This window comes from Callospermophilus lateralis, chromosome 3, assembly GCF_048772815.1.
Source record: "Callospermophilus lateralis isolate mCalLat2 chromosome 3, mCalLat2.hap1, whole genome shotgun sequence".
NCBI classification, from domain to species: Eukaryota; Metazoa; Chordata; class Mammalia; order Rodentia; family Sciuridae; genus Callospermophilus; species Callospermophilus lateralis.
In genome coordinates, this window is record NC_135307.1 from 176,648,277 (window position 1) to 176,673,483 (window position 25,207).

The 25,207-nt window shown below is 46.2% G+C and overlaps 1 protein-coding gene across 1 annotated transcript in view; it reads left to right on the forward strand.

Annotated features, from left to right (window-relative positions):
* The window catches only part of Mmp24 (matrix metallopeptidase 24), a 38,376-nt gene extending 15,166 nt beyond the window's left edge, over positions 1-23,210 (forward strand). Inside the window, exons 2-9 of the mRNA XM_076849475.1 lie at positions 2,849-2,997; positions 7,494-7,610; positions 9,170-9,474; positions 15,934-16,095; positions 18,129-18,343; positions 20,172-20,310; positions 20,505-20,771; positions 22,873-23,210. Coding sequence (XP_076705590.1) covers positions 2,849-2,997; positions 7,494-7,610; positions 9,170-9,474; positions 15,934-16,095; positions 18,129-18,343; positions 20,172-20,310; positions 20,505-20,771; positions 22,873-23,210 — 1,692 coding nt within the window. The remainder of the gene's footprint in view (positions 1-2,848; positions 2,998-7,493; positions 7,611-9,169; positions 9,475-15,933; positions 16,096-18,128; positions 18,344-20,171; positions 20,311-20,504; positions 20,772-22,872) is intronic.
* Positions 23,211-25,207: the final 1,997 nt, after the last annotated feature.

Consider the following 25,207-nt stretch of genomic DNA (forward strand, 5'->3'; position numbering starts at 1 on the left):
TACCGCTGAGCCACAATCCCAGCCCCCAAACTTCCATTTTTTTGATATTTCACTTGAGATTTTTGGCTGGTCCTGGGTCATACTCAAGTCACAAGCAATTCTCTGTAATATGTACACAGTGCACAGCAGGACTTTCTGTAATGTGTCTACTTTGTGAACAGGTAATTGTATGTCATCTCTTGCTACTTCCTCCTTTACAACCTCTTCGCTCATTGCCACCACCACCCCAAAGTCCTAGCCAACTTAAATACTGCTCAGAATTTAAATGCCACACTCTCCCCGACCTCCAGGGAGTTGCACATGCTGTAAAAACTTAGCTCAAATCTCATCTCCATCTGCATGACTTCCCTGAGCTCTCCTTACCCCTCTGCCCCTACAATAAGACACTCCTCTCTTTTCTCCCATAGAACACACCTGCTTTGCAGCACTATATGTATGGGTTTATTTGTCAGTCAGTGAGTTTCCCTTATTCATCATTGTATCCAAGGAACCTTGTACAGTGCCTATCATGTAATAAATACTCAATAATATTTGTTGAATGGACATACTAAACAGCTACTGTGTGCCAAGCACTGTCCTGGGCACTGGATATACTGAGATGAATAAGACATAGACCCTTTCTTTGAGGAGCTTAGTCACAGTCTGGTGGAGATTGATATGTAATGATTGGAGCCTAGCATTATAAGATCCATAAAATCTGTAATAGAGAATTTGGGTAGCACAGAGGAGAGGAAAAATAACTTAGCCCGGGAAGTCTTCCAGAGGTAGTAATTTATGAGCTGAACATTAAAATCTGACCAAATTAAGAATACTAGGCAGAGAGAAAAACATGTACAAAGACATGAAAAAAGAATCAATGTTTGGTGAAATGCAAAAAGTATTGCAATTCTGTGTCATCACTCAGAATGAAAAACATGTTCCAATTCCAAATGCGAGAGAAGTCAGGTTGTCACTCTGACTTTATTATTCTGACAATTTTGTTTCTAATCAGTCAGATGAATTTTATCACAAGGCAGTGAAGATATTATAGTCACCTTTGGTGAAATAAAGAATAACTTATTTCTAGTTTCCGGTATGCCTTCTTCCAAAAATAATTTGATTTGACTTATAATAAAAGACATAGCCACAGTAAGCTTGTTCATATAGAAACAAGAAACAAAAATCATAGATAGAAAGGGAATGATACCATTTCCCAGGGGGCTTTCCCTTTATTCACTCACTTAGTATGGAGATGTTCCTCTGAAGATGGGCAGAGAATAAGGTTTTCTGGCTGAAAGTCTGGCTTTAAAAACGCTCCTGAAAATGCTTGTGGATTCTGCAAACATATGGATATTTTCCTCATTTTCTAATGGATACCACAAATATTTCCTAATGCTCCCATTTCTTCAGGTTTTTGCTCCTTTATCTTTTTGATGGGAATAACCATCTTTACTCTGGTATCTTTCAGAATCATTGCTTGCTTGAGCTTTTTCACCCTAACTTCTTTTAGATTCTCTTGCCTTCTTAAAGTTTTTCTCCTTTAAAAAAAAATGACTCTATGCATAAAACTTAAAAAACAGAAAAAAAACAAAAAGAACAAAAGTCAGAAGCTTCTTGATACTCTACCATTGAAAAACTTTTTAAAAATTTTTGCGGTATTGCAGTTCAAACCCATGGCCTCACACATGCTATGCAAATGCTGTACTGATGAGCTACACTCCCAGTTCCCCGTGATACTCTAACCAAAGATATTCACAGCTAATTTAATTTTTTAGTGCATTATATCTATACATAATAATAGGGTTCATTTTGACATTCATAAATGCATATGACATGGTTTCATCCATTTCAATCCCTACTACTTCCTCTTTCCCTCCTCTGTTCCTGCCGTCTGAATTTTTTTCTTTCTTTCTTTCTTTCTCTCTCTCTCTTTTTTTTCTTTCAAAGGGGGTTGAGAGTGTAGCTCAGTGATAGAAGTGCACTTAGCATGTGCAAGGCCCTTGGTTCAATTCCTGGCACTGCAAAAATAAAAATAAGAAATGTCATTGACATCATTTCAGACTTTCAGAAAAATTTTCAAGAATGGGAAAAAAATCCTAAATTTTCTTCACCTGGATTCCCCAACTGTTAACATTTTACTATATTTGTTTTATCTAGCTATCTCTCTGAATGTATTTATGTATTTATTTCTGAACACATTTAAGAACAAGTTGCAGACATCATGCACCCTTATGTAAGCCTAAATACTTCAGTGTATAGTTTCTAAAAACAAGAAATTCTCTTACATAATAGGTTTTTTTCTATGCATCTATTATTTATTTATACTTAAACCAAAGAAGGCTTTGTTTTATTTATTTATATTTATTTATAATGACTTGCTTTAGAGGGGAGGTGGTTCAGCAATAAAAAAAATTATGTAATTTCCTGCCAATAGATACTCTACCAATGTAATTCTTCATCAGACTCTGACTTGAGACAGGAAGGATTTCTGGTGCAAAAATTTCCCCAGACTACTCTACTTCAGAAAATGAACTGTTCTTGTACTCCTGCATGTGAATCTTGTATCAGTGGAAAGTACTGAATCATTGAAGAGGCAGGGCAGGGGAAAGCTTTGAATGCAAATTTGTTCTATAGCCAGTAGAGATTTAATGAAAAGTTGAAGGCAGGGGAGTGAGCCAACAAAAGCTGTGTTTTCTGGAGATTAATTTGACATTGTCTCCAGGATAGGAGGAGGAAGGAGGAAGAAATCAAAGCAGGAGTCCATAAGTGGCTTGGGTAAAATGATCCCTAGTTTTAAGGGCAAAACTCTGCCCAGGTAGAACAGAGCCTTCTCCCCATAATGCATCCTTTTCTCTCACATGTCTTTCAGAACTGGTTAAAGTCATATGGCTATCTGCTTCCCTATGATTCACGGGCATCTGCGTTGCACTCAGGGAAGGCCTTACAGTCAGCAGTCTCCACTATGCAGCAGTTTTACGGGATCCCAGTCACCGGTGTGTTGGATCAGACAACGATCGAGTAAGACTTGCATAGGACATTGTGCCTTTGAACTTTCTGGACTTATATTTGGGTTCCCGTTTGTCACGGCCTTTTGCACACACCATTACCATCCTGCCTTCTTATCTTTTACTCCTGCAGTGCCATCCTGGGAGGGAATACCCCAAAGCCCTTTCCTGTGTAAGCTGGGGGTTTTCTGGAATGGAAGTCCCAGCTCTGCCATTAACTTGTTGTGTGACCTCGGAGACAAGTTGCTTGATCCTTCTGGGACTGGGTTTCTTTGTCAGTACACTGAAGGGTTGTGCTATGGAAGGTTTCTTAAATCTCCTCTGGTTTCAATAACTCATGGTTCTACTGGACTTCCCTGAGATGTACCTATCTCACTTGATACAGAAAAGTCTTGGATGATAATGGGTTAGCAACTCTTGTTCCACTTTTCCCATTTACCAAACCTATGCTGAGTGCCTGTGTGTGCCACACAGTATGCTTAGCCCTGGCATCCTGCCCTCCAGAGGCTTAATGTGTAGTGAAAAACATAGTCATCTGGCCACACCTGTCCTAGGGAACAGTCTCAGGGAGATACTTAGGAGGTGGGAGCAAATCAATCAAGCCATGAGGATGGTTGCCTTCACTTAGGGAAGGCACAAAGAGTAGAGAGAAGAGATGGGGGGTGGACAGCTAGAGAGGTGGAGGAAGCCCTCAGTGACATGATGGTGTAGCAGTGGAGAAGACACAGTCAGCAGGGTCAGCTGCTACAGAGTACTCCAAGAGGACAGTGACCGAAAGGCATCTGCCGGATTTAATAATAAAGAGATTATCAATAAGATCAGCAGAATGCTGGAGACAAAGTCAGATGGCAGTGAGGAGAAGGTGAGGAGCAGAGACGGCAACTGGAGGGGAAGTTTTTGAGAAGCCCAAGAGTGAAGGGAAGGAGAAATGGGTGATAGCCAGAGAGGGATGAAGTTTTGTTTCAGATGGGAGAGAGTTGAGTATGTTTCTGTTTGTTTGAGAAATATCTACAGAAGCTATTCAAGCTGTTTGAGAGACCAATTCACCCCCAGTGTGGTGGTGCACACCTGTTATTCCTGCAACTTGGAAGGCTGAGGCAGGAGGATCACAAGCTTGAAACTAGACTCTATGACTTAGCAAGATCCTGTTGAAAAATAAAAAATAAAAAGATCGGTGGGGAATCTGGCTCAGTAGTAAAGTGCCCCTGGCTCAATTCTCAATACTGGGAAGGAGAAAAAAAAAAAAAAAGTATAGAAGACAACAAGCCATTCACTCCATTGGAAAGAACTGGAGTGAAGTTCCAAAGGTGGTGGTAAAGGATCAGAGCCCAAGCTCAGGTGGAAGCAGATGACAAGAGAGTTAGCAAGGATCGGAATAGGCAATGCACCCAATTGTGGAGCAAGGATCAGTTCATCCCTTTGGAAAGTCACTCTGTGACCGAATCATCTCTCTGATCTCAGCATGTTCATTTGCAAAGGGGAGTGTTGGATTATGGCTCTCAAATTCTAGATTCCATTATTCTAAGCTTCTAAGCTTTAAAAACTTGATGAGTCTGGGATTTTATGATCCTAAAATTCTGTTCAAACACTTACTATTCCTAGGATTTTTGATTGTGAGACTGTGAAGAGACTGTGTGAGACTGAGATAGTATGTTTGAAGACTCCTATGATGTGTGTGGACTCCTTTGGTCCTGTGGTCTCACGAGTGAGCTGGTTAGAAAACCTGACTGTCTTTCCAGGCAGAGGTTATTTTGAGGGCTTTGCACAGGCCTCATGGCAGTGCATCCTGCCAGGAGCACTGGTATCTCTGCTGAGGCACCACCTGGCCTTAGATTTTGCTACATTCCAGAACACCCCAGGCCTGTTGGATGAGGTTCAGAGAGTAGCAGGTGGACAGGGAAAGGGGGAGGCAGAGGGAAATATCTGAGGGAAGAGGATGGCATTTCCCATTTGCAATTCTTCCTGCAACTCTTTGTAGAAAGGCAGGGAGCAGTGTTCTGGAAGCATGTGAAGGAGGAGGCTGCTCTCCATCCACACCAGAGTGGGATGGATGTTTGGGGTAGAATTCAGAGACCTGAGTTTTAGCTCCAACTCTGTGACCTTGGGCAATTGCTGCCTTTCTCTGGGCCTGTTTCCTTCCCTGGGGTCTTTCCAGTCTGGCCCAGCCTTTCAGCAGTAGAGGTGGCTCTTGGTTCTCTTCCCAGGGACTGTTGGTAAAAGAAAGCTAGATTAGCAATTTCAAGTACTATTTTTGAATGTCTACCTTGGGAAATGTCACACATTTATTCAATCCCTCATTCATTCTGTCAACAGAATAGTTCATCTAGCTCAACCTTGTGCTAGGTTTTAAGAGAAAAAAATGAAAACCCCAGTCTTTGTTTGATAAATTACATTAATTAATTAATAGCTTGATCATTCAGCTAAGTTCCAGTCCTGCCTTGCTGTTTTCAATGTTTTACAAGTTACTTGATTTATCTTTGTATATCTTTGCCTAAAAATGGGGATAATAATTTCTCATTGCCTCACTGGATTGTTTTAAGAATCAAAACTTCCAAGCCAGGCACAGTGGTACACGCCCTGTAATACCAGCTACTCTGCAAGCCAAGGCAGGAGGATTGCAGACTGAAACCAGCCTGGGAAATTTAGCAAAGCCCTCTCTCAAAATTTGAAATAAAATAAAAAGTTCTAGGGATGTAGCTCAGTGATAGAGAGCTCCTGGGTTCAATCCCCAGTATAGGAAAAAAAAATTTTTTTTGGTGCCAGGATTTGAACCCAGGGGGGCTTAGCCACTGAGCCACATCCCCAGCCATTTTTTTTTTGGGGGGGGGGTACCGGGGATTGAACTCAGAGGCACTTGACCACTGAACCACATCCCCAGCCCTATTTTGTATTTTATTTAGAAACAGGGTCTCACTGAGTTGCTTAGCACCTTGCTCTTTACTGAGGCTGGCTTTGAACTCTCAATCCTCCTGTCTCAGCCTCCCAGGCCACTGGGATTACAGGCATGCACCACCACACCTGGTTCCCAGTCCTTTTTTATATTTCATTTAGAGACAGGGTCTCTCTGTGCTGCTTAGGGCCTCACTAAGTTGCTGAGGCTGGCTTTGAACTTGGGATCCTCCTGCCCCAACCTCCTGAGCTGCTGGGATTACAGGCACGTGCCACCTCACCTGGTGGAAAATAAAAATCTAAAGAAGTTGTAGCATTGTTTGAGGTCAGCCTGGGCAACTATGTCTCATAAAAATAAAATTCTCAAAGAATAGTAATACTGTGAAAATTATAAATGTCTAGATCAAGGAATAGTATTGCTATCATTATATCTATTATCATTGGTTTATGAGTATGGTTCACTCTCTAAGCAATGTAAAGCATACAAAGACGAGTAAAACCTGGTTAATTCCATCAAGGGTCTTGTAATATTTGATCAAAATAGCCTGTTTTCTTGTCTTCACATTGCCAATGGCAACTGCTTTTAACAGCTGGAAATGAGGTCAGACTGTTTTTCCTTCCAGCAATGCTGAGGTGTAGTTTAGCGGATTGCCATCCTCCTGGTGGAGAGTTCTGATTCATTCATTTTGTCAGTCAGTCACTTAACAAACCATTACTCAGCCCCTTCTGTGTTAGGCACTGTGCCAGCCCTGGGGATACAAAAAATGTTCCCATCCTCATGGAGCTCAGAATCTGATGGGAGAGAAAAAGAATAAAAAAGAATACAAATATGTAATTTCAGATGGTGATGAATGCTATGAAGGAAAATTAAGCAAAATAAGTGGATAGGGTGAAATGGGGAGGTTATTTCCGATAAGAGGGGCAGGAAAGTCCTTTCGAAGGGCAGAGGCCTAATGAAGAAGAAGTGTTGCAAGTGGAGGAAATGGTAAATGCAAAGACTATGGAGTGGGAATAGGCTTAGCAAGTCCAAGGAACGGCAAGAAGATTGATGACTGAGGACAGTGTATGAGGGGCAAAGGATGATGGCTGTTGAACAGGTAGGCAGGGCTAGATTGGGCCAGACCTGTTGGCCAGTGTGTTTGGATTTTGTTCTAGATGTTCTGGGAAGTCATTGAAGGCTTTACCCCATGGAGGGCCGTGATCTAATTGCATTTAGGGAGACTTTTCACATACAATCCTCCCTTTGAAACTCTCTGCAACCTACAAACAGCAAGAACTATAATTCTCAAGTCGCAGATGAGAAAACTGAAGTTCTCATTGATCCAGTCACTTGCCTGGTCCTAGATTAGGGGTGGAGCTGGAAAATTTATCAGTTCTGGAACTTAAACCAGTTCTCCTTATTCCCAATCTCTTATTCAGCAATGTTTCTTCATATTTTGTTGCAAATGAATGAATGAATCAATCTATCAATCAAATTCCTGTTGGGGGTCATTCTGAGCCAGGATCCCAGAGGATGGGGATGCACACTGCCTTTCAGACTGGGACTGGGGACTATGCAGTACCTTCCTCAAGAGTGAAATGACCACAATATATTTGTGTGCATGTCTTCTCTCTGCCCAGATGGATGAAGAAACCCCGATGCGGTGTCCCTGATCACCCCCACTTGAGCCGAAGGCGGAGAAACAAGCGCTATGCCCTGACTGGACAGAAGTGGAGGCAAAAACACATCACCTACAGGTGCCTTGACTCCCTCTCCATCCCTGGCGATGGTGTCATGCCCACTCTGTTTTTCCTGTCTGAATATCAGAAGCTTACACAGTAGATGTTCAGAGTTTGGACAAGGTCCATTTGCATGGGCATTAGGACCAGATGTTGAGAGCCTGTGACTTTTCCTTCCTTGTGGCTTCTAGAGGATGCTGACTCCGACTTTAGGTTTTCAAATTGACCTCATTCTTTGGGGGCTCATTAATTGTATTCTGTTGAGACACCTGAGGTATTTAGTTACAGAAAGTGGAGTCTGGACTGTCCAGTAACTCTCAGCTATATGAGGACCCATGGCAGAACTCGTTCTCCCTGTGAGTGCTTGTCAAACTCCACTTCCTCTGATCTAGATCCCTTCCCCACCCCAAATTAGCCTGATAGTTTTCACTCGAGATTGCCAACCCAGAATCCCAGTTGTTTCTTAAGGAATATAAAAAATAAGAACCTGAATCACAACAATGTCATTCCTTGACTGTCTGGGAGGGTCAGGGCAAAAAGAGCAGGATCAGTATCCAAGTCAGACCAATTGGACTGAGAGCAGAGATGATGGAGCTCATCACAGCAAATTCAGAAACCAGAATTCAAGTGGGACTGGGGCAAGGACCAGGCATAGGGCAGGCTCGGGGGGGCTCTCAATGGCACCTCTCAAAGTGCTGATTCCATTTTGGTGGATTCCCTGGATTCAGGGGAAGGACCTAAGACAGCAATCCTTAGAGTTAAACTAAGGGCTCTCCTACTGACAAGCTGTTGAGAATAGGAATTTTTCCAAGAAATCTGACAAGAAAAATAAATTTAAGAAGAATCTGGGTTAGAAAGTGGCTAGGTTCTTGGGTCTCCTGAAGAGATTAAGTGGATCAAGAGAAAGAAGTTGCATTCTAACCCAACTCTGATTTTTAACTTTTATTACCTCACCTCTCTGGGCCTCTCTTTCCTTACTTATAAAAAGGGTATTGTAATTGGTGCCCCAGACTTTCATGAGGCAGAGTATTCATAAGTAGCGATGTTCCTTTGAGGAGAATCATGCAATATGGATAGAGTAACCTTAAATAGCTAAATCTATAATGGATTAAATTAGATACCGCCCTATACCAGTTTCTAGGTAGACAAGCTGTAGTTGGTGCCCAAGATTTTTTTAGAGAGACTTTTCTCTTAAACTCCTCTCTAATGTTGAAATATTTTTATAACTATTATAAATGTAGCTATGTTATGTGTTGGGAGGAAAATTAAAACTTTAGAAAATGCTATCAACCAACCTATTTTTTTCCTACAAAGTGGAGTGAAATCCTTTATTCATCACAAATTTTGTCAGAGATAAAATGAAAACAATGATTAAAACAAAGCTATTCTGACTGATGCATGTGGTGGGTATTCAGAATTCTATCTACTTAGGCCCTTCTTTGACCCCTGGAGCAGCTATCAGTACTCTAGGACACAAATGGTGAGGATCACTAGACTGTATTGTCTCTGACATCTCTTTTAGCTCTCCTATCCCTGGTTCTCTGTCCCCACCTAATAATCTTCCCCTTTCTTGCCAGCATTCACAACTATACCCCAAAGGTGGGTGAGCTAGACACTCGGAAAGCTATTCGCCAGGCTTTTGATGTGTGGCAGAAGGTGACCCCACTGACCTTTGAAGAGGTGCCATACCATGAGATCAAAAGTGACCGGAAGGAGGCAGACATCATGATCTTCTTTGCTTCTGGATTCCATGGTGATAGCTCCCCATTTGATGGGGAAGGAGGATTCCTGGCCCACGCCTACTTCCCTGGCCCTGGGATTGGAGGAGACACTCACTTTGATTCAGATGAGCCATGGACGCTAGGAAATGCCAACCATGATGGTAAGGCCATGAGGGGATGGGTGGTTGCTTGGTTGTCAGAGAAAGAAGCTCCAAAGAAGAGCTCAGTGACCACCATAGATGAAATTCCTGCTTTCTAGAGCTTCCTGTCCAAGAACCAAGAACTCAAGTGGGTGGGAACTGTGATCTCTGATGATATTCAACTGCTAGGGCCAGAGCCACAGAGATTGGTCAGATTGCTTAGGAGATGGTCTAATTGAGCTCAGGCAGGGTTAAGTCAAGAATAAGATAAAATGTTTCAGAAGCTGAAGAACAAGATAAAAAGGCACTGATGCTGAAAGCAGCCAGCTCTGGCCCCAGTTACTCTAACAGGCGCCATAATTACTCCAGATCCTTGGACAACTTGCCCAGCACCACTATGATTCAATAAATATTCATTAAGCTGGAATCAAAATTGTGCAGTAACACTAAAAATACCCTTTAATGTTCCTTATACATATTTACTCACAAGGCACTTGCTTAGTACATAGGCAAGGACACCTGATTATACCCAATTTTAAGATGAAGAATTCAGGGCTCAAATGGCATAAGTGGTAGGTGGAAGCACTGGAAATCAAACACTAGTTCAACTACCTGATGATGTTATAGGGACAAAAAATTCACCTTTAGAATTCTTGTGTGTAAAGCAAGAGCTGCAGTAGGTGATCTTTTACTCTAATGTGACAGGATACAAAGTTATACAAAAGACCACAAGAGGATCTGAATGTTAAAAAAATAATAATAAAAATAGACATGGTCTCTGTTCTCTTGAAGTCGAGACAATATGTCCAGAGAAATAATGACAGCCACAAGGCAGACCCTCCTGAAGGCTGAGACTGACATACCAAGAAAATGCAGTGGGAGTCTGGAGGAAAGAGAGATGGTTCACCTTTTAAATTATAGTAGATAACAATCAGTGGATATGTTAACGTTTTAAGGCCCATAACAAGTATTTTTCATATCGTAAGTAGACATTATCATCTCCATTTTATAGATAGGTAAACTGAGGCATAGAGAACCATTAAGTTCCCATAGATGGAGAGTGGTGAAATAAAGGCTTTAAACCTGAGCATTATTACTCTGGAGTCCATACGCTAAGCCACCATGCTAAGTTTTCATGGATCTCAAAGTGCAGGGCACATCAAAATTACCTAGAGACCACTTTTAAGAATGCAGATTCTAAGCTCCAGGTCCCTACCCTTTTGCCATTCTGATTCTCTGGGTCCAGAGTCTGCACATGGCCTGATCAGTTAATTCCCCTAGTGCTTCTGATGCAGGTGTTCTGCCACCTTGAGAAATACCATCTTCGTCCCTGGCGTTTCCCTAACCAGTCCAATCATAAAGAACTGACTGAGGGTCTTGTAGAAACATGGGTTCTAGGCTCTTCCCCTGGAGATCCTGATTTTAAAGCTCAAGCAAGTTTGGGAAACAGTGGGCATTGTTTTCTGCCCTTGGTGCTGCTTCAGGCTGCAAGCAGACTTTTCCAAGGCTTATTTTCTCAGAGTCCATGCCATAGGTAGGGATTGCCTGCTTGAGAACATTCCAAGTTATTGTGTGGGTCAGGGGCTGGCCACTCAGGTAATCTGTCATAAATTGGTTTAGCCAGAGCTCAGCCTAAACAGAGTTATGAAACTGTTAAATTTTTCTTCATCCTTTTTTCTCTTCAGATTTTTGAACTATTTCCCATGAAGCACTGTTTCCTCTGCCCTGGTATCTCTCCCCAAAGTTTCCTGGCTTTCTGCATACCTATTTTTTATCTCATTCTTATATTCTTATATTTTGACTGGTGTCAACAAATGGCTATCTGTGCTAACTGATAAGATGTGAAGAGAAGAAAAATAATATTCTGATCCCCTTTTATGTGCCAGGCACTGTTAGCTGATAAGGTTTTAGTTAGAGCCCTGATAGAGACAAAAGAATTTTCAAAGGGTTGTTGTCCAAAGGAAGTGCTGGGAAGAGATCCTACTCCTTTGGCTCCCCTTCTGCCCGGTTCTGGGAGTTGCACTCCCATACTTACTCCCTGATATTGGACAATTTATTGGCCCCAGACCCCAGATCCCAAGAATTAATGGCATATGTGGGAAGGTCCTAGAACCTGTGGATGGGTACCATCACAGAACCTCACCCACCTCATTCCAAGAACAGCTAACATCTTCTTTGGACAAGAGTCAGGACTTTGCTCTTGAAATCCAGGCATGAACCAGATGCAGATCATAATATAGCAGTAGACCCCTGGCTGGTGAGCTGGTAAACATTGCCCCAAGATGGGTTTTGGAATGAGAGGAAAGAAACCAAGATTTTTTGAGTACCTGTGTATTGTCTCATAAAATTTCCACAGAGACTCAGCAAGGGAAGGTGGGGAATAGGGTCTCCTGGGAAATTTCTGATTATTGGTTTTCTTTTTTCCTAAAAATGTCATTATGGAATATTTCATACTCATACAAGGACGAAGAATGATTATGATCCCCAGGTACCCACCACCTGCTTCAATGATCAACACTGTAAAACTTCATTTTACCTATCCCCTCCCACTTTTATTTTTTGGCTGATGTGTTTTAAAGAAAATCCCAGGTGTAATATCATTTCACCTGTATATACTTTAGTATATGCCTCTAAAAGAGACTTTCTTTTAATATAACCATTATCAAACCAAACAAAATTAAATCTAGTATGTTTTCACCTTCCCAAATTACCTCAAAAACTTCCTTTACATTTGTTTGCTTGAATCAGGATTCAATCAAGATTCACACATCACACATGGCTGTACTGTCAGAATCCCCCAGTCCCAGGGTATTTAAAGGCTCCCTGTGGAACCACTGAATTATGATACTGGTTCTATCTAATTCCCCACCTCATTGGAGTCTGTGAAGGGGCAAAAGCTACCCACAACACCTTTAAGCCAGTTTCTGGTGCTAGTTCCAGAAACTTACTGTGTCCTCATTTCTTTCAAATGAGTCAACTAGTGAGGTCAGCAGACACTCACTAAGCTCTGCTGGAGCAGGAGCCCAGCCCTGTGCTGCTCCTGCATTGGGAAAGGTGACAAGACAGGAAGAGCCATCATGACCAAACCCTACTTCACCGGATAGAGCTCTACCAAACTTCCACACTTAGGTCACTAACTTTTTCCCCACAGTGGGGAGGAGGCGGAGGCAGGGCAGCAGAGATTATAACCTTCATTTTACAGATGAGAAAAGTGAAGTTTTGCTGAGGAGTTCAGAAATTCCCCAATTGTAAGGAAGTGGCAGATCCAGGTGTGAATCTGGGACTCTGTATGTCTTTAACATCCTTCCCCATGCAGGGGCTTCTGCTGCAGGTAGCCCAAAGATCACTCCTAGGAAAATACTGAGATTTGGGCACTGATGCTTCCTGGGTCTGAAGGATTGGCCTGCCAAGCCAGAGTTTGCCCCATGGAGCTCGCAGTCCTGGGGCAGTGAGAGTGTGCACTAGTGGTATAATTAATGCAGGCTGGAGAGCAGCCAGCAGCTAAAGATGCTTCAGAGAGAGAATGCTGCCAGAGTGCGGAGGAGTTCACAGCCAGCTGGGAACTCCAGGCAGACTTCCTGGAAGATAGGCGTTGAGCTCATTGTTGAAGAAGAGAGGGTATTCCAGGTGCAGGCAACAGCACTGGCAAGAGAATACAGGTGAAGGGGATTCCTTTGGAGGGTTGGGGGAGTCAATGAGACAGGGATTGCCAAATAGGGAAGTCCTGAGGGAAGTGAACAAGTAGCTGGTGAACTGTTAGGGACATTCTAGGAGGCTCAGGGACTTTGGGAGCACTTGCTCTTGAGGAAGCTGGTCCTCACACAGCTCAGCACAGCTCTCCTAATTAATGTGATACCTCTGTGCAAGGAGCCAGTATAAGCAGTTGACATACCTTGCCTCATCTTTACCCCATTCTTAGGAAGATGGTACCCTTATTCCCTTCATTTAACAGAGGAAGAGATTTAAAATGTCACACTGCTAGGACATGGCAGAACTGGGATTCAGAGCCAGGCTATCTGGCTGCCAGAGACCACACTCCTGACCACTCTGCCTCCTGCCTCCAACCTCTTGGGGAGAGAAGACCCTGAAGAACCTTCTGCCTAGAGTCTTCTCCGTAGCAAACCTGGGCTAGTACCTTTGCTTTGCTCACAGATTCAAGTAGTCCTCCTGCCCGTCTCCTTCCCTTTCCTCCCTAGAATTCTCTTGGATTTTTGTGCAGTAAGGTACTGGCTCCCCAGTGCTTCTCTTTCCCTTGATCCCTGGAAAAACTCTGTAGCCCCCCTTCCTTCAAGGGGTTCTTCCTCTTTTCTGCAGACGCAGGCTCAGGCAGAGGACAGAGGCTGAGTCCGCCCATGTGCTCAGAGCCCTGCTCCCGGCTGAGATCCCTGTAGATGACCCCCAGGGAGAAACCTGGTCAGGAGACAGGCAGTGAACAGCTTGTCCCAGGGCGAGGAACAGGCCAGGAGCAGAGCCAATACTGGACCCCAGGAAGCAGAGCTGCCTTCCGCTGGCTCTAGCAGCCGCCTCTGTTTGGGATGAAGCTCAAAGATGAGCTCATGCCTCCCTGCTGCCAGAGGGACCAGGACCTAAGGAAGGAGCTGGGGGCGGCCTGGCCTTCTCCTGCCAGCCTGCCCTTCCCAGCAGAAGGCCAGCCCCAGGCTTTTGGCCAACCTTGTGTTGATCTTGCCCATCCTCCTTCCTCTCTGGTGCTCAAAATCAGCCTTGCTGAAGACACTGGTGGTGCCAGTGGAGTTGCAGGCTCGTGCTTCCCATGGCCTGGGTCTGCCCCAGGGGTTCTTCTCTTTTCCCAAGACCTTAACCAGAAAAGTCGAGCAATTCCCACCCCCATCTGACCCTCATAGGAACTGGCTGGACTGGGATAGGGCTAAAGGGCTTAGCCAGGGATGCTGGGGCCAGAGTGGGCATCAGGATTTCTGACTACTTCCCAGGCCCTGGTAGCCTCCCTGGACGTAGAGGTAGCTAGAAGAGGCTGAGACATGCCTGGGGCTGAGAAATAAGAGGCGGGGCTCAAGGGACATACAAATGCCTGAGGTCAAGGCAAGCAGGGGTCTGCAACAGGGCAGAAGAGAGCCAGGACTGTTGATACTGTGGATCTCTGGTTCTGGCATTTCTTTCCCAAAGCTGAGGTTACTTAATCTCCCCCAAATTCAGGCCTTGCTCTGTCCTAGGACCAATACAGAAGCTCAGGGGAGCTGGCTCTCAGAGTATCTGGTTGCTGGAGCCTCACAGGCCTTGCACTTCCTTTCTGGTTGATGAACTTGTTCCGCTAACTGAGCTTCTGTCTTATGTACAATAACAACAGTAATAATCTTCAGGTCTGTACCATGAACTTCACATATGTCATCTTATTCACCCCTCGCTCAGTCCATGAGGTATGTTTGATTCTGCCACTTTACAAATGGGGACATGGAGGCTCAGGGGGTAGTCCTGCTGGCCAAGTTCCCAAAGTTGGGAAGAGAAGAGCTGGAAATGAAGGTGATCTCTCTACCCTGGAGATGCTCATCATCACCGCGTCATGCTGCCGCCTCAGTTTCACACTGGGATACTGTGTCCCACTTTCAGCACCTGGATTGTGTTTCTACCCATACTTGAATCCTCTCTTTGATCTTGGCCAGTAGTTCGTTTCTTCCAGGACTGGGGTTTTGCTGAGAATTGCCCCACACCTAGGGCCCTATTCCTGAGGAGTCCTGAAGTTGACCGCCAGCCGGCCACCCCCAGGACTTCCTCCACTTATCCCCACTGCTGCTGCTTTGGCTCAGGCCCTTTTCACCTTCCACTTGGACCCTGGTACCAGCTTCAGAATTGATGCCCCTGGTCCCCCTGCCTCAGGTCTCATTCTGCTTTAATCCTCCTTCCAACTGCAGCCTGGCTGATTTCATCACACTCCCACCTCCACTCCTGCTCACAACCCCCACCAGCCAAGAAGCTGATCCAAATTCCTTTGTAGGGCATTACAGAGCCCTGCTTGCCAGCCTGGCTGACCTCATCTCTCTCTCTGGCCCTCCCTTCATGCTTTGTTCTAGAGCCAAGTGGAATGAAACTTCTTGTCCCTGGACCTGGCTCATATCATTCTCTCTGCCAGGAATGCCACCCCACCCACTTCCTCCCTTGAATCCATTCTTCTGACCAACTTCCTACTTTTCAAGACTCACCTTTATGAAACTTTCCCTAAGCATCTTCCTCCATGTTTAAATGCCCCCTTCCTCCTTGGAATTCCTTTTGACCCTCATAGAACTGTTAAAGCACCTGGAACCCTGCACTGCTTACATTGTTTCTTACTCCATGTTACTCTCTATATCAAGTCTGGAAGCCAAAGATTGTGGCTGATTTCTCTGTATATCCCCGATGTCCAGCAGAGGGCCTGGTACAAGGCATATGCCCAGTGTTTGCTCAAGTAATGGATTGACTGACTGATATATACGTGGGTGCCCTGGGCACCTTCCATGTTTCTTTGCACAGGGAATGACCTCTTCTTGGTGGCTGTGCATGAACTGGGCCATGCGCTGGGACTGGAGCACTCCAATGACCCCAGCGCCATCATGGCACCCTTCTACCAGTACATGGAGACGCACAACTTCAAGCTGCCCCAGGATGATCTCCAAGGCATCCAGAAGATCTATGGTGTGTGGTAGGGGAGAGGGGCCACGGCTTTTTCTATAGGGCTGGGCTGTGGCTCCCTGCCTATGTGGGAAGCAGGCATGGGGTAGGGAGTTTTGTTTCTGATCATGTGCCACCCTTCACGAAGCTTCCCCTTGGCATACTCGGGAAACCTAGAAAAGGGTCCTCGCTGTGACAGGGAGGGACAAAAGTGAAGAGTGGCCCACCCATTTCCTCTTCTTCACCCTCCCCTCTTCTAAACATCTTCCTCTCATCTCCTGTACTCCATGCCTTCCCACTGGGCACTCTCCTGGGTCTCACCTCCAGCCAAGGAGAGTCACACATCTGCCTGAAAAACAATGATATAGTGTGATGAGTATCATAACCAGAGATCTTAAGAAGCCTTCCACCAGGCCTCTCTCCCAGCTCAATTCACTCTGGCAAGCGAAGTTCTTATTCTGGTCAAGTTAACTGAGATGGGAAGACCATATGGGAGCAAATGCTTGTCAACAAAGCCCAGCCCCCAGGCAGTGGAGCTCAGGAACAAGACTCCCTCTGAAGGAAGTGCCCCCACTAGAGCTCCAGACTGTAATAGATGAAGCAGCAGAGGGCCAGAAGCGAGTGGCAAGCACAGGAAGGTGTTTCAAAGTAGAATGGACAGGATCTGCTATCAGATCAGGTGTGGGGATGAGCGGGAGGGGGAGAGAGGCAAGGATAACACCAAGGGTTCTGGCATTTGTATTGTGGGACAATGGGATTTACCAGAGTGCAACCAAAGACCTAGGCTGAGACACTGGCTTGGAATCTTTAATATCCAATACAACAGATACTAGTGACAAATGGCTACTGAAATTGAAATGTACATTAATTAAAATTAAATGAAGTTAAGTTTCAGGGGTCTGGGGATATAGTTCAGTTGGTAGAGTGCTTGCCTTGCATGCACAAGGCCCTGGGTTCAATCCCCGCACCACCTTAAAAAAAAAAAAAAAAAATTAGTTCCTCAATCACACTAAGAATTAGTCACTAAGAATTAGTGCATGTGGCTAGAGACAGTATAGACAGAGAACAATTTTTCCATCATCACAAAATGTCCTAACTGACAGCTTTAAAACCATGAGCCTGGATGAGCCACCTAAGACAGTGATTAGCAACTTGGTTGCCCAATGGAATCACCTTGGGATTCCAACAAAAAACACTGACACCCAGCCCTTACCCAGAGATGAGGGTTATGTGGTCTGGGGTGCTTCCTGAGCAGGAAAAGTTTTAAATCTCCCAGGTGATTCTCATATGCAGCCCAAGTTGAGAGGCAGGGATGAAAGAAAATGTTGAGAAAGAATAAGAGAAACCTCAGGAAATCTGACAGCCCCCAAAGAGGCTGAGAGGTAACAACTCATGAGGTAGCAGGAAAAACATGAGGCTGCCAAGCCTGGAAAAGGAGGAAAGTGTTCCAAGGGCAAGTGTTTACAGGATCTTGCTACTCAAATGTGAGCCTCAGACCAGAAACATCAGTATCACTTGAGACCTCAAAGACATGCAGAATTTCAGGCCCACCCTAGGCCCTTTGAGTCATAATCTGAATTTTATCAAGATACCTGCATGATTCATATGCTCAATAAAGTTTGAGTCAATAACTGTTGGATTCAACAACATAAAGGTCATTGGCGAGTGGCTTGGGTGGAGAATGGGGCAGAGTGGTATTAAGTGGACTGAAGGAATGGAAATGGATAAGAATGTGAGGCCTGTGTGAAAGGGAGCAGAGAAAAAAAGACATCCTAAAGAAGGACACGTTTGCTCTTTTAACAGGAGAGCAAAAGCCTGTTATAAAAAAGAAACAAAACAAAACAAAAAAATCCATGATGTTAGATTTGAGGGTAGAAAGATGAGGTCTCCATCTAGTGGCTGTTTTATGTATTTCCTCAAAGTTAAATAAGGGAGAGGGGACAGGAGGCCAAAAGGTGACAGAATAAACCTGGAGCTGCCTGGGTGATGATGAGGCAATGGCAGAGGGAGGCAGGGAACAGCTGGCTCCCTCTCTCAGATGTGGCCCCTCTCTCTAGGACCCCCAGCTGAGCCTCTGGAGCCCACAAGACCCCTTCCCACGCTCCCAGTCCGCAGGATCCACTCACCGTCTGAAAGGAAGCATGAGCGCCAGCCCAGACCTCCTCGGCCACCTCTTGGGGACCGACCATCCACTCCGGGCACCAAACCCAACATCTGTGATGGCAATTTCAACACAGTGGCCCTCTTCCGTGGAGAGATGTTTGTGTTTAAGGTAGGGCTAATGGATTGGCACCATCCAGGTGGTCCCCTCCCATTCCTTCTTCCATCACTCCTGCCCTGGAATAAGCTGCTATGGAGACTGGACAGGAGCTGGCCTAGTGTCCAGGACCCAGGGTCTCTTTCTGGTGCTGCGGGGTAAAACAACTTGTTTCCAATAGGTGAGCAGGGAAGATTGGTGATCTTGTACCTTTCCAGGGGTTAACGCTAGGGGAAAGGCTGGAGATGGCTTCTAGTCTGTGACCTTGAGCAAGTCACTTCCCTTCTCTGGGCCTCAGTTGTTCATCTGAAACCTGGGATGGCATGTCATTACTCTAACAAGGGGTATATGAATAGCAAACGAGTGACAGGCTCTGCAGACAGCTAGTTTAGAGTGGGGGCTGAGCCAGAGTGACTGAATCTGATTGCAGATTCTTGTTTTTTCTTTGTTTGCTCCACTGGGGATTGACCCCATGGGCACTCTACCACTGAGCTACATCCTAGCCTTTTTTATTTTTATTTTTTAAATTTTGAGACAGGGTCTTAGTTGCAGAGAGTGGCCTTAAACTTGCAATCCTCCTGCCTCAGCCTCAGAGTTGCTGGAATTACAGGAGTGAGCCACCACATCCAGCCTGATTGCAGAGCCTGCCAGCGCCTGAGAGCCTGGTACGGATCAGACTACATCTTGTCAACTGTCCTTTGCCTGCCACTTTAGCCAAGATCTGACTGGACATTAGCCTGCTTGGTGTGTTGCAGGCTGGGTCCTCAGCAGAGCAGATTCTGAGGTGGAGTTTACAGAATGAAGGATTCTGATTAGGGAGGGAATAACTCCAGGATCAACATCTGTGAGCAGGAAGAACAGGAAGCAGGACAGGGCAAAGCAGCAAGTTGAGCAGCAGCATTAGCCTGTTGCAGACTTGACCACTCCCACAGGGAGCTCTGGAGCCAGAATGGCCCACTGGAGTCATCCCATGTTGGATCCAATGCCGTCAGAACTTTATACCCTCTGCCTCATTCAGTCATTTGGAGAGAAAGGGTATGACCTCGGGGATGCTCTCTGAAGCCAACTCCAAAGGGACTGGTAGTTGAAAACTACCTGCTGGTAGTACTCCCAGCCACCCATGGAAATCTGGATAGAATATTTCTCCACACTTTCTGGAGTTCTACCCAGAAAGCTTCAAGCACTAAGCAAGAATGGGGCAATGTGGGTTAGCTCGTGATCTACCTCTACTGAATGGCTCCATGTCACTTGATCTTCTTTAAGACTGTTTTTATATCTCAGATTGACTTAGAGTTGTGGAGGTCAAAATAAAGTTTGAAAACTGTACCTGGAAGTGCTTTGTAAAATACCTTTAAAAATACTGGCTTTTGTACCATTTTCTATGAATTATATTCCTTTTTTACTTGTTTTTTTTTTCTTTTTTTTTTTTTTTTAAATCTTAATCCTCTCAAAATATTCAAGGTCAAATTCAGATTTAAACACCCCCCATTTACCAGTGTTGGGTTTCCCACCAGCCTGAGGCCTGGCCTGGGTGTTGTCAGTGACTCTCCAATGCCCTCCTGTGGTCACTACAGGCCCCAGCACTTCCTTTCCAGCTTTTCCAAACTTCCTCACGAAGACCAGGCCTGTCTGCTGTCTGTCTCATGGTCTCTTGAGCAGCAAGAACCATCAGGAGGTTTAAGTGAAGAGTTACATGAGCATCCTGTTTTCTTCTGAGAGTTGGAAGCAGAAGATGACAGACTGCATAGAGGGTTGTGAGGCTTGGCCCAAAAGATAATGTGGGGTTGTCCCAGAGCTGAGATCATTGGTTCAGAAGCAGGGCCTTACTCCTCTGTTTCCCCAGGATCGCTGGTTTTGGCGCCTGCGCAATAACCGGGTACAGGAGGGCTACCCCATGCAGATCGAGCAGTTCTGGAAGGGCCTACCTGCCCGCATAGATGCAGCCTACGAAAGAGCTGATGGGAGATTTGTGTTCTTCAAAGGTAATGTAACCTATGCTACGGGACCTGGGACAATTTCCTGCACTTCTGGCTTCTTGCCCCCAAGCTCTGCTGGGGCCAAGGAACCAAAGGAATTGACACTCTGGCTCTATGGGCAGAAGATAAGCAAGTGGCACTAGCTACAACCTCTGCCACCAAGTAGCTAGGGAAGACTAATCCTGATCTCTTGCCCACAGGCGACAAATACTGGGTGTTTAAGGAGGTGACAGTGGAACCTGGGTACCCCCACAGCCTGGGAGAACTGGGCAGCTGCCTGCCTCGTGAAGGCATTGACACGGCTCTGCGGTGGGAACCTGTGGGCAAGACCTACTTTTTCAAAGGCGAGCGGTACTGGCGCTACAGCGAGGAGCGGCGGGCCACAGACCCTGGCTATCCCAAGCCCATCACCGTGTGGAAGGGCATCCCTCAAGCTCCCCAAGGGGCCTTCATCAGCAAGGAAGGGTGTACGTAAGGGCCAGGGCCACAAAGGGATGGGGGGCTGATTTTATGTGGTTCTCCTGGGGTCCCTGAACATATTCTTAGGATCCCCAGGTTTGATAAATGCCCAGGTTTGATTGTCTGGTAGCAGACAATCGCCCTGTCTAACTCATAGTGAATTCGCCTGCTTACCAGGTACCAGAGCCACATTTCCACCTACAGGATGATTCACAGCTGGGAGGCTTTCTTCAGACAGCACTCTTCAGTGGTACTTAAGTTTCTACAGGGCTCCTCTGATGGTCAGATCTGAAAAGCTGTTATATAGGGGTGGTTCAAAGGAACTTTTTCACAGGGATTGAGGGCAGGAAGCTAGAAAGGGGAGTACTTTTTCAGTCTATGGGACATTTCCTAAGCTTTTCCCAGAGGTCAGGCTGGCAACCAGCCACCATGGCTGTCATCAGGTGCTCACAACCTGTCTCTCCATCAATCTAGAAGCTTCTCGGACAGGTCAAGTTTTGCCAGGTGCAGAATGGGCATCCATAATTATCTGATGATCTGGTCAAAAGCACAGACTAGCTGGGTACAGTGGCACAAGTCTGTAATCCCAACAACTCTGGAGGCTGAGGCAGGAGGATCATAAATTCAAGACCAGATTTGGAATGTAGCTCAGTGAAAATGTGGCCCTGAGTTCAGACCCCAGTATACGGAATAAACAAACAACAACACACACACACACACACACACACACACACACAAACATAGACTTAAGCCAGGTTGAGTAGGTTCATATACCACCCCCTTTACTTTGTATGTTTGGGCAAATCATTTAAGTTTTCTCTGTCTCCTCATCCTCAAAATGGGGATAATAATGGCACTTACGCTTATGTAATAGCTTTGTGATGATTAAAAACATTACACAAAGCATTAGCAGAATACCCACAACAAGGCATATACTATTAGCTGCTATCATCATCATCATCATCATCTTGGTGTGTTTCCGTTTATAGAATGACAGAATTCATTCATTCCCTCCACAGTAGAAAGCCAGGTGTGTGGGAGGGGCTGGCGATAGAGCAGTGAACATCATTTGCCTAGCTCCTAGTCTAGTGGCAGAAAACAAATGAGGTGGCAACAAAAGCTAGAAGAGAAATAAATGCTGTGAGAGAGTAACCAGGCAGAGGACAGCATATTAGGGACCATTAGGGTTTTCTAAGGACGCATCACAGCTTAGAAAGCCAATGGCCACAGGGGCAGAGCTACTATTTGCTGGCTGTCTTGTGTACTGGGCGCTTTACAAATGTGGTCTCCTTTCAGGGGAGTCTCAGAGACAGGTGACATCAAGGACTTTGACCAATGACAGTCTGAGCCAGGGGGGAGCCAGCCAATGAGGAGAGTCTGAGTCAGTTGCTTTGCTTTCTGTGGACTTGTTGGGCTAATAGGGTGGTTGCTGCTGATGGCTGCCTAGGGAGTGATTAGCAGAGCTCCCAGCCTGCCCTCTTTTCCTTTCAGCCTTTCCCCTAGAAGGATCCCAAAGATGGCACTTTTTTTTTTTTTTGCACATCTTTTGAAAAATGAAAAATGCTAAGTAAAAAAAAAAAAAGAAAAAGAAAAGAAAGAAAGAAAAGAAAAGTCCCTTAATTGTGGAAGGTGTTGTCTCTTGTCAACAGAAGAAATATTGCTCCATTTCCCATGGCTCAGGTAGGAGCTGGCCTGAGGCCCTAGAGCTCTGGAGACAGTACTATCAAAGCCTTAAATTGAGGGCTTGATCTGACCCTCATGGGGAGAATGAAAGAGCTGTGTTCCAAGGCTTAGAATGGTCTTCTCTGGGTTATTGAGCCCCGTCCCAGTTCTACTTGAAGCCCTTCAGTTGTTTCTCAATAACTTTGAGCTTACAGGAGGGCTGTTCCAGGTCCTGGGTGCCCCTCTCTGCAGATGTGTTGTTTATTCTACAACCCACCAAGCCCTGCACCCCATCAGCTCCATGATTCTGCTCCTTCCGCCTAACATGCCACCCCTCCCTCAGAGCTCCCCTCTGCACATTGCCACAGTATCCTGTGTCCTCACATTGCCCCAGAGCAGGTACTGGGAAGTGTCCGGGAGTAGTGATGCTGGGCCCTATTTCTACAGATTACACCTACTTTTACAAGGGCCGGGACTACTGGAAGTTTGACAACCAGAAACTGAGTGTGGAGCCAGGCTACCCACGCAACATTCTGCGTGACTGGATGGGCTGTAACCAGAAGGAGGTGGAGCGGCGTAAGGAGCGGCGGCTGCCTCAGGATGATGTGGACATCATGGTGACCATCAATGATATGCCAGGCTCTGTGAATGCTGTGGCCGTGGTCATCCCCTGCATCCTGTCCCTCTGCATCCTGGTGCTGGTCTACACCATCTTCCAGTTCAAGAACAAGGCAGGCCCTCAGCCTGTCACTTACTATAAGCGGCCAGTCCAGGAGTGGGTGTGAGCAGCCCAGAGCCCTCTCTATCCACTCAGTCTGGCCAGCCAGGCCCTTCCTCACCAGGGTCTGAGGGGCAGTTCTGGCCACTGCCCACAGGGGCCAGCAGGGCCCTAGGCCAGGGTCATACAGCTGAAGTGGTGAGTGCATTGGCCTAGGCTGAGCATGGGGGAGGGGAGTGATGGGGGTTATGCCCCAGGATAGGTGTCTGGCACCCCGCTGCCAGCCTTCTGTCCTCGGTAAACTACTCTTTACTCAAGGGAATAGGCCAGGCCCTGTCAGGAGCAGGGACCATGCCAGAAGAATCCCTGTGGCCACTGCATCCTGTGGTGTCCATGAGGCACCACAGCTCGTCCTGGCTGGGACCCAGTACCCTCCATGGGAAGCCAGCACTAGCTCTCATCCCCTATCTGGGAGATGCCACTAATCCCAGTCCTCTTCTGCCAACACCTGCTGGTCAGATGTCCCCCTATACCCAGCCCACTGTCCTTGAAGGCTATAGGACCCCTGCTGCCAACACAGTGGGCCATAAGACTGGGTTTCCCCTGCTGGCAAACAGCAGATCCCTCAGGAAACCTGCTCTGTTTGTCAGGTCTCCTTTGAGACCTAGGTTTAGGGTCACATGCTGCAGGCAGGGCTGTGGCCCAGCTGGGTCTGACAAGGACCCAGCTGTCACATCGTGAATATTTAAATGTCCTGTCACTATTGTTTAAAAGTCCCATTTTGCAAAGGCTGCTTGAGGCTTTAGGTGAATTAGAAGTGACTGTTTTGGTGATGAAGCCAGCTTGGTGGCCCTCCCCCAGGTGATAAGAACCAAGGTGCTGTTAAGGCCACTCTAGCATCCCAACACTAGCTGTGGCCCTGCTCATGAGGCTCAAGAGTTGGGGCAGGAGCTGACCACATTTCCAGAGGCAGATTTGAGTTTGTGATGTCCTCTACTCCCTCTTCTATTAACCCTGTCCCTAGCCCTGCTCCATCCTGTTGCTTGTGGCCTGGAGGCTCAGCCTGACAAGTCAGGTGAAGCAGAGATGACTTCAGGGTCACTGCTGTCATGGCCTTGGAGTAAGGGGCCCCAGGCAGCCTTCTGAAGCACTCAGTGCCCATACCCTCAGCTATAATAAGGCAACTCAAACTCAGTCCAGAAGCGGTATTTAGGCCTTGAACTTGGCCCTGGAAACCCAGCTCACTGGGCCCATCTTCTGCATTGCTCTTAGGAAAAGGGCACCCCCAAATGGTAGCAGCCCCAAGCCTTAGGGGCCTCCCTTTCTGACCTTCTTAGACCTACCCTTCATGTCTGGCAGGAGTTTCCAGGCTCTGCTAGCCTTGCTACAATCTGGCAGAAGCAGCCCTGCTTGTCACTGAGGAACCCTAGGCAAGACCAATGAGTGCAGTGGCTCTCTGCCAAAGCCAAAAAGAGGTGTTAGGCAATCTTCAGGGTGCTGGCAGGGTCCAAGAAGCCACTCCTGTCCTCTGAGCCTGCATGGGCCTTGCCCCCACCCTGTGACCTCTGGGCTTTGGTTCGGCTTATCCTGTAGCACTGACAGGGACTCCTGCTGCCCTGGGAAGTGTCTTGAGTAAAATCTCTTGTCCCAGAGGCACCTTTATGGGTCCACTGTGTCCCCAGTCATCATCATCCTGTTTTTTCTCATTTTGGCCAAGGGCAGGCTCCCTGGGGCAGGCGGGGAACAACTGCAGAGATATTAGTGATTCATAGGTTTGTACAGTGTTTTATACTTTGCAAAGCACTTTATTAGCTCACACCTGTCCACTCACATGAAACTCGTGTAGGCCCTGGGAGGCCAAGGGTAACTCTCATCATGCCCTCAGATGAAGCACAGAGAGGCTGTTACTTGACCAAGCCATCCTATGAGCTGGCTGGGTCTTGTGTTCCCCATCTGTGGACCCCTTTAGGGTCTGAGATAAGTGTCTCCTCTATCCATCTCTTCCTGCCCATCTCCCACCCCAATCCCTCTCCACTCCTCAGGTTGGTGCTCTCACTTATTGAA